The sequence below is a fragment of the Dermochelys coriacea genome, chromosome 3, assembly GCF_009764565.3.
Source record: "Dermochelys coriacea isolate rDerCor1 chromosome 3, rDerCor1.pri.v4, whole genome shotgun sequence".
Taxonomy (NCBI): Eukaryota; Metazoa; Chordata; order Testudines; family Dermochelyidae; genus Dermochelys; species Dermochelys coriacea.
In genome coordinates, this window is record NC_050070.1 from 85,424,378 (window position 1) to 85,437,450 (window position 13,073).

Genomic DNA, 13,073 nt, shown 5'->3' on the forward strand with positions numbered 1-13,073 from the left:
ATTTAGAGAACTAGATTTTAAACCCTTTAAGTCTTAAATATGTAAGCAAATACATTATTGTTGACCTGCCATTAAATTAGCAAGAATAGCTCCTGTGGGCATTACATGCTGGTGAATAGCTAACAGAGTTAAATATGTATATACTGTAATATGCTATATTGTTCTTCTGTAGTTTGAAAGAGAACTTTGCATACTTCATATAAGATTTTTTTTTTAATACAGGAGAATTAAAATTCTAATGTATGCTTTTTCTTTCTGTTCTTTTTAACTACACCCATTTGATCCTGTGGTTGCATATACACTTAGGGGCTTGTGTACACAGATTTCCCAGCAAAGCTATATCAGAATAATTATTCCACTATAGTTTGCTGGTGTAAATCCATCTGTGTACATTATCCCAGAGTAAAATCACAAAGTAATGGGAAGAAGTGATTTTGGAGGCAGTCATGGCCATTTAAGGCTTTAGAGCTTTGAAACAGTATCTTAAATTGCACCCATAAACTAATTGGAAGCCATTGCAGATTCTGGAGCACAGGTGCAATGTTTCATGCTTTAAAAAAAGCATATATCAAGTTGAGTATATCCCCTCTCAAACGTACCCTTCTCTCCAGTTGAGGAAACTGATGTCAAATCTCTTTCTTTAGGCTGGTTCTCCAGACCTTCCTGTTTAATCTCATCTTGGATTGAGTCGATGCCAGTGTGCTCTCATCCAAGCCTATGAGTAAGCTGATCAAGTGCATCAGCTTGGTCAGATGTCATCTGTGAGTACAATATGCCACTCATAGTAACATAATTCTAGTTCACATTAAATAATTTGTAATTTATAAAGGCTAAAGTACATAATTTCTGTTTCTAAATTCAAATCAGGCAAAAATGAAAAAGTATTCAGAAAGAATAAGATGTTTTGCAAAACCTAAGTACAGTCTGTCTTTTGTTGATAATATCCATTTGAAGAACTGTATATGCTCTGATGGAAAATGTGTAAAACTTAAGAGATCTCGATTATTGTAGTTCCACAGGAATCTAGAGGACTAGTGAACAAACAGTTCATTTCTGATTTCCTTACAAAGTAAGCATAATGAAAAGCATTAAGTGTAGAAGGCTATCTTGTCACTTTGACTTTCTTATCCTTTAGCCCAAGAATCAGAAAGGTAGGATATGTTTACTGGATGATATTCAGTTTATACAAGCATATGCAACTCTCATTGAAGACAATAGTGGCACCTGCTTCTCTCTGTCTTTGACCAATTATAATACATAAGAATGAATTATTCTTGGTTTTCGTAGATCCCTGGCCCAGGCAGCTTATCTAATTTTGAGAGATAAAGGCAAACTGTTAAAAGGATAAAGTAGACGTGAGGAGAGGTTATGTTCTGAAGTTCCATATCAGAACAACCCACAGAGATAGGTTGTTTTGGGGGGGGTTTTTTAGCAGAAAGTGCTTCCCATGGCTGCTGATAACCATTTGTGCCAGCCTGCTGACTAGGAAGTCTCACTTGAACTGCAGCTCCATCTAGAGTGTTCACCTCCCACGCAGATGTCCTAAAGACGAGCGTGCTAGATCTGGTTCCAAGATATTATGGTGGAAATATTACATGCTTTCAGGGTTAGTGGTGATATATTTAAATAGAGGGAGGATGAGGCAAAATGAGCAGGTTTCTAGTCAGAGGTGTGTATGTGGACTGTGATCTTGATACTAACTGACCTCAACTAATCTGGAAAAATGAGCTATAGTCTGGGGCAAAAATACAGACTGTTGCATTCATTTTCGGCCCAACCAATGGGAGTGAGGGAAGAGGTATGTATATACAAATATATTTATATATTTCTGCCTTGAACATGTGAACTATCCCTATGTAGATTTCCAAGGAGAGAAGCAATATTACAGCATGCCTTCAGAGTGGGAGAGAAGGTACATCAGTAGCAGCACAAGCATGTTCAGCGATGTGTGTGTTCCATATGGTGTCTGCCTTGCATCTTCCCATTTTCCAGACTCCTGAATGAATTTCAGAGTAATCGAAAGCACTGGATGGATAAGCTTCCTAGTCCTATTAGTTACTGGCCTGCCATTTAAGAGGCTGAGGGTTATGGCCTTGGCAAGAATGTCAATATGGAAGGCTGGTCCAGCAGTCCATTGATAACATAATCGTAGTGGAGTTCAGTACTTGATTTTTGTACCTAGTTTAACAAAAGCTTACAGCTATGGTACATCCTCTTTTGGTTGAAGCATAGCAGCATCCACAGGTAATGCTTTCTACCACCTCTGGTTGGAAAGAGATTCTCTCTCATCCTCATGGATGATCATCTGGCCTTGCTTATACATGCCTTTGTCACTTCCTAGCTGGAATTCACCAATGCAGTACACATGGATATGAAGCCATCAGGCCTTGGAAAACTTTAGCTAGTACAGAACATAGCAGTGTATCTCCTCAGCAGTATGGGCTACCACAAGCTGTGCAGATCTTGGTCCTTATCTACAGGGTTCTCAATGGTCTGAGTCCAAAATACATAAAAGATCATCTAAAGCTCCAGGATGTGGACCATGGTTAATAACTTTATTTCTCAGGTACAGTGGAGCATAAGGGAAAGCTTTTCTGTGCAGGAAGATGGAGTTTTTGTGGAGGGCAGGTCCCAGATTGTGGAATAAACTCACAGGGATCAAGGACTATCATAAACCTCTCCACCTTCTGATCCCAGTGCAACACATACTTCTTTTATCTTCCCTTCTTATATATGTACATTAAAAACATAGCAATATGCAAGCATACAAATTAAATCTAACAAAACACTACACTGCATACACATATTTCCCCTGGGGAGAGGATGAAGAATGAGTCACTTGTGAAATATGCTAGGTGTGTTGCTTAATGCATTACTGGAAGGTGCTCAGGTGAGGAGAGTGGTATAAGTACCTGTATAAAATAGATTAACTTCATCTATGTGGGGGAGTGAAAAAATCTCTTTAGCCAGCCAGTTGGCTCAAAAGCAATGTTGACTGACTTTGGAGGGAAGATTTTCAAAAGTGATACATGATTTTAATGCCTCAATATATGGATGCCCGTCTGAGATGTCACATTTTTGGAAGATGGCTGTTTAGCGCTGGATGAAAATTTGGCCACTTTAAAGTATATGTTGAATTGTGTACCAGAATCACTGGTCACTTCATAAAATGTTGGCAGTTGCGAGGGAAAAATAGGGGAACACCGTGACTAACGGAGATCCTTGACACCTGACAACTTTACAAAGACATCTGCATTATGGAGGGAAGAAAGCTTGCATAGGGTTCTATTTATAAGCTGTGTATGTGAAAGGGAATTAAGAGATGGAGGGAACTCCTAATAACCCTGCATCTACAGAAATATGTTCTAAAAAAAATTTCCCAAGCTCCTGCTGTTTTGTTTTTCTTACGGTACTTTTTCTCCAATAAGTTAATGGGTATATGGGGGCAAATATTAGAAAACTGGGTGTTTTTTTTTTCTAATTGTGCTTACAACTTTACCGGTAAAACTGAGCCTTAATTAAAAACTTGTCAAACGTTTATTCATCTAACTGATAAATAAGAATTCTCGCCAAGCTTTTCCTGATTTTTTTTCCTTCAGAACAAAAGTAAAATTATATAGGTATAATTTAAAAAGCATATTGTGCCCCATTAGCATCTGATATCTTAGCTTAGCTACGTATAAGAAGTTTTGGTTACATTTCAGTAGCACTTTTGTTGTTTCAGGAAGATGTAGAGACGGGAGTCCACCTCGATCCTGCTATCAAGGAAGTTCAGTACAATCCCACTTATGACACCATGTTTGCACCAGAGGTAAGAACATTTTTATTAAAACCAGAAATGTTAGTCTTCCTAATTAATTGGCATTGTACTGAGGAACGTAAGTAGTTTAAAAGGAATGTGTCATGTTAAAGTTATTCTAATGTGAAATTCAGACATTGCAATGCCTATCCTCTTCAAATATGAATGTACAGAGTTCCTCAAGTTCTCCCTAGATTCAGAGATGCCTCAAGCTTCTGGACTTTAAAGTAAAGATAAGAACTTTGACGAACTCTGAAAGACACCACATAACACAAACAGGTACCCTGAGGATATCATGTACACTTGTAATCAAACTTTTTAAACTATTTTAAAGCTATTCTAAGAGAAGAATCGTAAGAGGTAGGAAAGTTGGAAATCAAATAATGTGCTGTTAAGAAGCCAGTACAGGAGATTACCTGGCTCAACATCCTGACGTGTCCTGTCTCTTCTGTTCTTTTGATTTCTACTCGTAATGTTAATCAGCGAGCAGTAGAGATCTATAGCTTTTAGAAAATGTGTATAGTTGGGTATAAAACTAAAATCCAGTATTACCAATAGAAACAGTATTCATGTCATGATATTTAACTCAAGTGTTTTCAATCATTTTTTTCAAAATTAATGCAGTATGAGTGTACAAAACTCTTTTGGGCTTAAAATTAGCCTTCTTCAAAACAACTTGAACTGTTTTTCTATCTTAACTGTTTTTCAGAAGCGTACAAACTATTTGTCTGAAGGATTAAGAGATGGTTTAAGCCTTCAAGTTATGTATAAATAATTTTATAAATTATTTGAAAACGTCTTAGTGTTATGATCCAGTATAAGAGTTAATGTCACATTTAGACAAATAAAGGCTGTCTGCAGATTGGAAGACAACTCTGCATAAATTTTGCATCAGTTATGCTTTGTGTAGAAAACTTATTGTGCAACCATGTGAGCTAGATGCTATTTTAAACAAAAGCTCGCAATCTGCACTTTAAGTGGGCCAAATAGACAACAGTACTGTCTCAACTTATGGCTGTTGGATTGCATAGATCTTTGATTTAAGAAAGCCAAATGGTCTCAAGTGGGACAGGTTCAAGGCTTTGTGATTGGAGCCAGCAAGTACAGCAATCATAGTTAATGTGTGGCACTTGATTTGCACCTGTTAATTAAATACTTTCTCTACCTGGTCCATGGTGACTTCAGGAAAAGTTACTTCTTTATCATCTTGGAAAAGAAAATTAAGGCGGGGGGTGTGAACTACTAGTGGAGTCCCTGAGACTGGAGAGAGAGAGTTCTCTCACCTTCCTGTAATTATAGACAGAACGGAACTATAGGCCTCTAACAAGAATTTTAGAAAGACATGAAATTTAAAATGGAATATCACAGTGAAAATAATCATTCATTGTTAACTCCTGTCTCTTGTTGAAACTAAGAGCGTTATAGGGAAGTAAACTGAGAACCAGTACAGTTCTTTACACAGCATATTGTCGACTTGAGGAATCCACTGCTACAGGAGGTCAAGCCTAAGGGGCTGATCCTGGGCTGCATTCAGCATGTGTAAATCCTGTTGAGTACATTTGGTGCTGCGTATGTGAAACACATCTCTGAATCTGATCAAAATATTATGGCTACATCCTTTCTTCTTCAAAGGACAGGATAATTTTATGACTAGTAATATTCAAGATAAGATAAGGATAATCAAATCTTATGCTTCAGTGCTTAAAATCTCATTGCCAAGGGCTAGGAAAGAATTTTTTTTCCATGTAATTATTGTGGAATTGGCTGGTGAGTTATGATTGTTTTTTCTTTTCATTGAAGCATCAGCTGTTGGGTATTGCTGGAGACAATATAACATACAAATTGGATTCATGGCCAGATCTAGTATGGGCAAGCAAGTACAGAATCAGAAGTGGTTCTGTTGATCCATATTTGAATTCTGCACTAAAAGCTTTTATTGGTGTATGACTGGGAATTGAGTATACAAAAAAAAAATCTAATGGATTAAATGATTCTCTCTCCTTTTGAAATTTACAAGAAAAAAATGAGAAAAAATAGGTTTTAAGTATGGGGAGAGAATAGGAAACTTTCCTCAAAGAGGAGGAGGCTCGGTTAATTCTATTATCTGCAGTCTAAAACGTGTCAAATTATTACATTTAAAAACAATTTAATCTTGAGATTGGTATTCAGCACAGGAAAGCACCTTGGGGAATAAGCAACATGTATAAAGGGTAATATACTTAGCTTTAATACATGCAGCTGTCATAGTCTTGAAATCACAGCTGCTCAGAGCTGGAAGTTGTTTGTTTCTTTGGGTTTTTTTCAAAGCTTGAGCCAATTTTGGTATGTATGGCTAATAAGTAGCACAGTCTGTGTTCTCAGAGATAAAATGAAGCAGAATTAAAAAGGGTTTATCAACTGTTCTGAGGCAAGAATATGCAGCCTCTGTAAGATATGATAGTTTATGGTTGTAACGTTTAAGATACTAGAGTTTCTCATTTAATCGACGAATAACATAGTAAACCTGTAGCATCATTTTTGGTGGTCAATTTTACATTTAAAAATTGCGTGAGAGATTGCTTTGGTAAATACAGATAAAATATTCAGTTTCTTATTTTTCCTTGGGAATTGGGGAGGAGTGAATAACATGTGAACAGAACATTCATGTGCTATGAACATGACATGTTACAGTTCTGGGAGACAGCTCTGCACTATTTCAGTACTGGTGGTCTTGCCATGTATGGGGAATACTTAACCTGTACTCATATGTAAGTATCTAGATGAGCCTTGCCTGTGTTTCATTCTGTTTTCCCAGTCCAGAATGGGCTTGTTTATTGGACACAACACAGATGTGTGTGCATACGCACACTTGTGTCCTTTATGTGTACCATTGCCTTCTCCTGGATGGAATGTCAGGCCTGCTCAAGTGTGTGATCATAGCCCTCAAATGGCTGCAATCTTCAGAGATTACAAAAACATGTACTATTATGCAAACATTCATGTGTCACTGCTTATCAATGTTGGTAGTTATTTTTATTCTAACAGTGGCTAAATTCTCTTCCTTTGTGCTCAATACAGTGGCGCTCAACTCAAATATTCTGTTCTCCATATTTTGAGAGAGCCCATTGACTTAAATGGAAATCCATTCAGATAGGGCAGAATATACAAATCAAGATTTGCCATGCAGATCTAAAGAAACTTCTGCTCTTGCATTTCAGCTCTTCCAGTCCAATTCATCACTGCTGTAACTAGACACTATATCTAATTCTATAAACTCTCCTATGCAACTCTCTGTGAAGCATGTGGATACTTCATTTAACCAATATACGAATATAAAATTGTATAGTACTGCACTTTCTTTAGAAAACAGATGTTCGTTTGTGTATGAATTGTCTATATTCTGTAGTTGTGCAGCTGATCCTGCTGAAATATTATTACATTTTTTTCTTCGAGTGATGAAGATTTTACAAGGCAATTTCCATATTGCTACAACAGTTCTCTAGGGCTTGACTTTCAAAAAGGATAATACCATATGGGTTTTAGCTTCCGCTTCCCCCCTTTCCTGTTGTCTTCTGTATGTTTGCCTTATTTACCTATTTAATGGGAGTTTTGCGTGTGGAATAATTTTTTTTTTTTTTTTTATTGAATTGTCCTTGCCAACAGTGCTGTGGGCAAGAAGCTTCACCGTAAAAATTACTTAATGCATAAAGAAACTCCTATTCTAATTTGTATATAATATCATGTACAAATATTATTCTGACATATATTCAGTTACAGTAGCCATAAAGGGAAAGTAAGCTAAAGCCACTACATACTGCCCTTCTTGAAAGTCACACAGTTCGTTCCCTATAGAACATTATAGATGATTACAAAATACTTAGCAAGAAACAGAATAGTGTACAACCTTTAAATACTTTCTTTTAATTTTGTTGATGCAGTTTGGGCCAGAAAACCCATTTAGGACTCAGCAGATGGCTGCACCTAGGAATATGCTTTCTGGATATGCAGAACCAACACACATCAATGATTTCATGTTTGAACAACAGAGAAGAACATTTGCAACTTATGGTAAGACCTACAACTCCTTATATTTAACCTTTGAGGCTGATCTCTGTCTTAAACTGTCATATGTGTGGCTGGGCCTGTAACAGAATTACCAAATAATATTAAATGAGAATTTGCACAGTTATAGATCATGGCATTTATTTTGGAAATGTTATTCAGGAATTCCTCTGAAACGTTAATCAAATGCAAGACCTCCTACTGAACCATTTTAATTAAAACCTCCATTAGTTGTGGTTATGCAGAAGATAGAAATTACAATTTCACATTTTAACAAATAGACAAAAAAATTATAAGCCTATTGTGGATACGTTCTGTCATATGATTCTAACAAAATGTAGCTATCTGAAAGTTAAAAAGGCTACTTACCATAGTAACTGGTTCATCATGATGGTTGCATATATGGATCCACACTTCCCACCCACCTTCCCCACTTCTTCAGTATTTTGTTCATGATTTCTGAATGAATGGAAGGACATGGATGGGTGGTTGGTGCCAACACCCCTTTTTTTTTTTTTTTTTTTTTTTTTTTTAAGTTTTCTGTCTCAGCAGTGTGAGGGTGTATGGCCTCCTAGAGGATGCTTGCTAGAAACTTTGAGCTCTTGTTAAAGACACTCGTCTCCTTTTGCGTGTGGGATCCATATGGGCAATTGCCATAGTAACCAAATACTTCATCTCAAAGACCTTTTTTTAGCTTTCAAATAGCTACATTGTGAAAAAGCATAAAACTTGTTTTAATCCTGTTCAGATTGAAACAGTGCAATAGAAAATTTACAGTATGTAAAAGCAAGTGGATTTCTGAGCTTTTTCAGTACAAAGAATATGCTGTGTGTTTGCATGAAATTTTAACAAGTTTTCTTGTACATTTCAACATACAAGGCTTTTATTTTTTCACTTAAGCTTTTAATAATTATAAACAAATGTTATCAGTTTTTAAAATATAAAGTTTAATTTGGCATGCTTCTGGCAATGTCAACACTAGAGAGCTTACAGTGGCGCTGCTCTACCGATGCAGCTGTGCTACTGTGAGATCTCTCATGTAGCTGCTTTATGCTGATGGAAGAGAGCTCTCCCGTCGACCTAAGTAATCAACCCGCAACAAGCGGCTCTGTCGGCGGGAGAAGCTCTCTCACCGAGGTAGCGCTGAGCACACTAGTGCTTATGCTGGCGTAATTTATGTTGTGCAGCGGCGTGGAGTATTCAGACTCTTGAGTGACATAAATTTTGTCAACATAAGTGTTAATGTAGACATAGTCTCTTTCTAACAAAGTATGAGAGTTTGAAGAGCATAAATTATCCACAAGGCAGGTTCTGAAATTTCCACACAAATTATTAAATAATACTCAGTCCACTGCTGTTTTAAAAGAACTGTGTATGCAGATTTCTCTCTAAATTAAACTGTTAAGGCCGTGGTCCAGCAATTGATTGCATGGCACAACAGTCTGCCCACATGCTGAGCCCCATTGACTTCACTGGGGCACTGTGGCCATACAGCAATCTGCTTGTGTGCTATCAGTTGCAGGATTGGAACATCAAGGTTTAAATTATGAAAACTAGAGTCAGTGTGAGCCATGTTTACCCAGAAAATCGTGAGGATAAAGTATCAAATTTTAAGTAATTCTTTCAACTGTCACACATTAAATGGTAATTTCTATATCTTACGATTTTCTTTTTCAGTTTCCTCTTTGGTTTGTTGTTGCTTGTTTCCATATGCATAGCTACCATTAGTACTATTTTACAAGTGTGACACTAATTGGGTATGTCTACACTGTGATTCGGTATGTCTACACCTGCAGCACCGAGTCTGAGCCCATGTCAGCTGACTCAGGCTCATGGGGCTCGGGCTGCGGAGCTATAAAACTGCAGTGTAGACGTTTGTGCTTGGGCTGGACCCCAGGCTCTAAGGCCCTTTTCCCTTGCAGAGACTCGGAGCCCAGGCTCCAGTCCACGCCCAAATGTCTAGACATACTGCAGTTTTATAGCCTCACAGCCCGAGCCCCGTGAGCCTGAGTCAGCTTGCCATAGGTCTTGTATTGCAGTGTAGACATACCTACTTTTAGGACTAACAGAAAATAGTGGCAACGTTGTCCATAGGAGCTTTGTACTGCTCTGGGGTTGGTTCCGTAGGTGTAGGTCTTCTGGAAATGACGGAAGTGGAGCAGCAAAAAAAACTGTGCTAGACTCGGTAAATCAGAAGAACCAGCACGGAAGCATTAGAAGGTTCAATTAGGAGCAGTAAATGAGAATTGTGATTTCTTAGCATATTAGCAAGTTTGTTATAAACTACCTGAAAACATACCAGAATTCTTGAAATATGTTGCTAGAGTCTCATTGTACTATTGTCCATAGAAAACTTTATCTTTTAAAAATTGCCTTTCAGTTTTGGGAAGGGAAGTTACAAATTTCTCATGGTAAATTGGATTAGTAGCAGAGCAGAAGTGTGAAGTTGTCCCTATATAAATCTAGGTGGGAAGCAATGTTGCTGACTGATTCTGCTTTAGCATACTGGAAGAATCTGTAAAGTAACCCTTCTTCAAAGTTGCAGGTTTCAAAGGCCTCCAACCTCAGCTGTTGGGGCCCATTTTATTCAATTGGCATTTGTTTAACCAGTGACTTGTCTCTAGAAATGCAAATTAAGTATATTGTAAGATAGAGGGCCTCGTAGGTGAAATACTTTTGTAAAAGGAAGCAGAGAGAATTGGTGAGGGATTTCTGTGCCTTCCATTTAATCTATTTACTATACTTAGAATTACAATCTTGTTTTATGTGTAATTCTTTAAAATTGAATACTCAGTCAGCTAAAACCCTGTTTACTATATTGCTTGGCAAACAAAACAAGTAGTTTTGTGGCTCAGAATATTTTCAGTCTACTTTTCTTAAGATAAGTACTTAACTTGCCTGTCAGCAATATTCTTTCTGTTCCCATTCTTGGAAGGGACGGGGCATACTTCTTATACCAGGGGTGGGCAAACTATAGGCTGCAGGCCACATCCAGCCCACCAGCCGATTGAATCTGGCCCTCAAGCTCCTGCAGGGGAGCAGGGTCTGGGGTTTGCCCTGCTCCCACACTCCAGCCAAGGAGTGGGACCAGCGGCTGCTCCAGGCATGCGTGCTGCGGCTCCCAGAAGCAGTGAAATGTCCCCCCTCCAGCTTCTACGTTTAGGGGAAACCAGGGGGCTCTCCACACTGCCCCTTCTGCAGGTGCTGTCCCCGAAGCTCCCATTGGCCACAGTTCCCAGCCAATGGGAGCTGTGGGGGCAGCACCTGCAGACAGGGCAGATATTAAAGTGAATAGAACTTATTTGACGTAGCTTCTTGTTCTCTTTGGCACTAAATAGGTTCTGTTGCTTCAGAGAACCAGGTCTAAGTGGCTAGTTGTTAGACATCTGAATCACTTATTTTCATAAATGTAGTTTGATGCCTATATTTTCAGAAGTGACTAGTGATCTTGGGTGCCTAAGGTTTTTGGGTGGCCAACTTGAGATGCCTGAAAGGGGCCTGTTTTTCAGAAAGTGTTGTGTATGTAAAGTCTAAAGGACAAGCAAGACTTCTACATACGTTCACTAAGCACTGTTGCTCAGATCCAGCACCAAACAGGAGTAAGATTTGGTTAGTAATTTTTACAGGCCCAAGAGTATGAGAAAGTAAGTGTTTCTGTCAGTGTGTGCATGTAACACTTATTGGAAGTATATTATCCTTGCATTCAAGTGTTACTGTCAAGGTACAGGTCACTTTGTCTGGTCTGTCAATTGCCAATTCCGCTGGGGTTGTTTAAAATTTCAGTATACAGATCCTTGGAGTTTAATTTTGCAAGAGTGATGTAATCTACTATGAGTGCATCTTTAAAGAGATTTATTTACCTGTAATTGTTCTGTTATGTGCATTAGGCTTGTTTGTGCTTATTTACCCCCAACTTTTTTCAGATATAAGGTGGAGTGGAATTGTGCCTTTCCAATCAACATCAGCATAAAATCTTGATGTCTCTAGTTTTAATGGCAACTGAAGGAAAGATGAGTGTCAGGGTAGGTCATGTAAATGCCTAGCACGCTAACTCAGTAGGAGAAAAGGATGCTTTCCGTTGAAGCTGCATTTGGAAGTCTGTCAGACTTCCCATTATAAAGTAGAAAAGCTTTTCTATAAGAAAAGATACTGAACCAAAGTCAACCTTGCTTGTAAGTAGGCATGGCTCCCACTGAAGCCTGAATTTGTCTCAGTTGTTCCATTCAGTGGCTTGCTGTCCCTCCTTCCCACTACTGAGCAAATGAGTCCCAGAGATGATGTAAATACAGCTCGAGGACAAATAAACCACTGCATTGATTTTGACATCTATCCAAAGTAGAATCTCTGCTTTAATAACAGAAACCTTATAGCTTAGAGGAGCCCATTAGATGACTGGCTCAGTAGCAGCAGGCAGTTGCCCTGTAAATCTAATTGGCAATGTCTGTTCAGCTTGATTGTGTCGAACACATGATACTATAACATTTAGATAATCTGTATAACAACTTGGAATAATTTTTACTGAATTATTACACAGGCATGATGGAGCTTCATATTTTATCACAAAGGGATTTATTTATATTTCACTTTTCTATATTATGCATGTAGACCACCTGGAGGTATAGAGTGCTCTGTAGGGTCAGATCAGAGTTAAAGCACCAAAGCACAAATCTTGATTCCAAAGGCAGACCCACTGCTTTGCTCTGCTGTTCTGCTGACTCCTCTAAACATTTCAAGAACAATTGATTCTTTCGGTATTTTAAAAAAAAAAAAAAAGAGGCAGATTGGGAGTGTTGCTGATCCAGTGCACTTTCCCTAAGAGAAGGGGGGAATAATTGTGCTGGTGCAGGGATAACCATGGAGAGTCTCTAGTGTCATGGTTCTCTCTATGTGGATCTGCAAAATGTCAAGTCATGTGGTAGTGCTGTGTAGTGATGTTTGCACCAGCATTTATCTGCAGATTTTGTTTGTCATCTTCAGTTTCTTGATTTAATTATCTGAATTCTGAGGTCTTATGTGAGTCTTCAAAGGACACCGTCCCATTCAAATATTTAATTAAAATTAATTATGTCCACAAGGGTGCACTCTCTTTCTTTCTCAAAAAAAAAAAATGGCATTAGTGATAGTAAATATTTGGATGAAATGCATCCGATGAAGTGAGCTGTAGCTCACGAAAGCTTATGCTCTAATAAATTTGTTAGTCTCTAAGGTGCCACCAGTACTCCTTTTCTTTTTG

At 38.2% G+C, this 13,073-nt stretch overlaps 1 protein-coding gene across 2 annotated transcripts in view; it reads left to right on the plus strand.

The window, feature by feature from the left end:
- Positions 1 to 13,073, plus strand: part of CDC40 (cell division cycle 40) — a 52,996-nt gene that overhangs the window by 9,007 nt on the left and 30,916 nt on the right. Inside the window, exons 1-3 of one of the 2 annotated variants that reach the window (XM_043510817.1) lie at positions 650 to 761; positions 3,725 to 3,811; positions 7,717 to 7,846. In XM_043510817.1, coding sequence (XP_043366752.1) covers positions 753 to 761; positions 3,725 to 3,811; positions 7,717 to 7,846 — 226 coding nt within the window. In that variant the 5' untranslated portion in view covers positions 650 to 752. Of the gene's footprint in view, positions 1 to 649; positions 762 to 3,724; positions 3,812 to 7,716; positions 7,847 to 13,073 lie in introns of those variants that run through there. The other variant, XM_038395656.2, reaches the window with a different exon arrangement.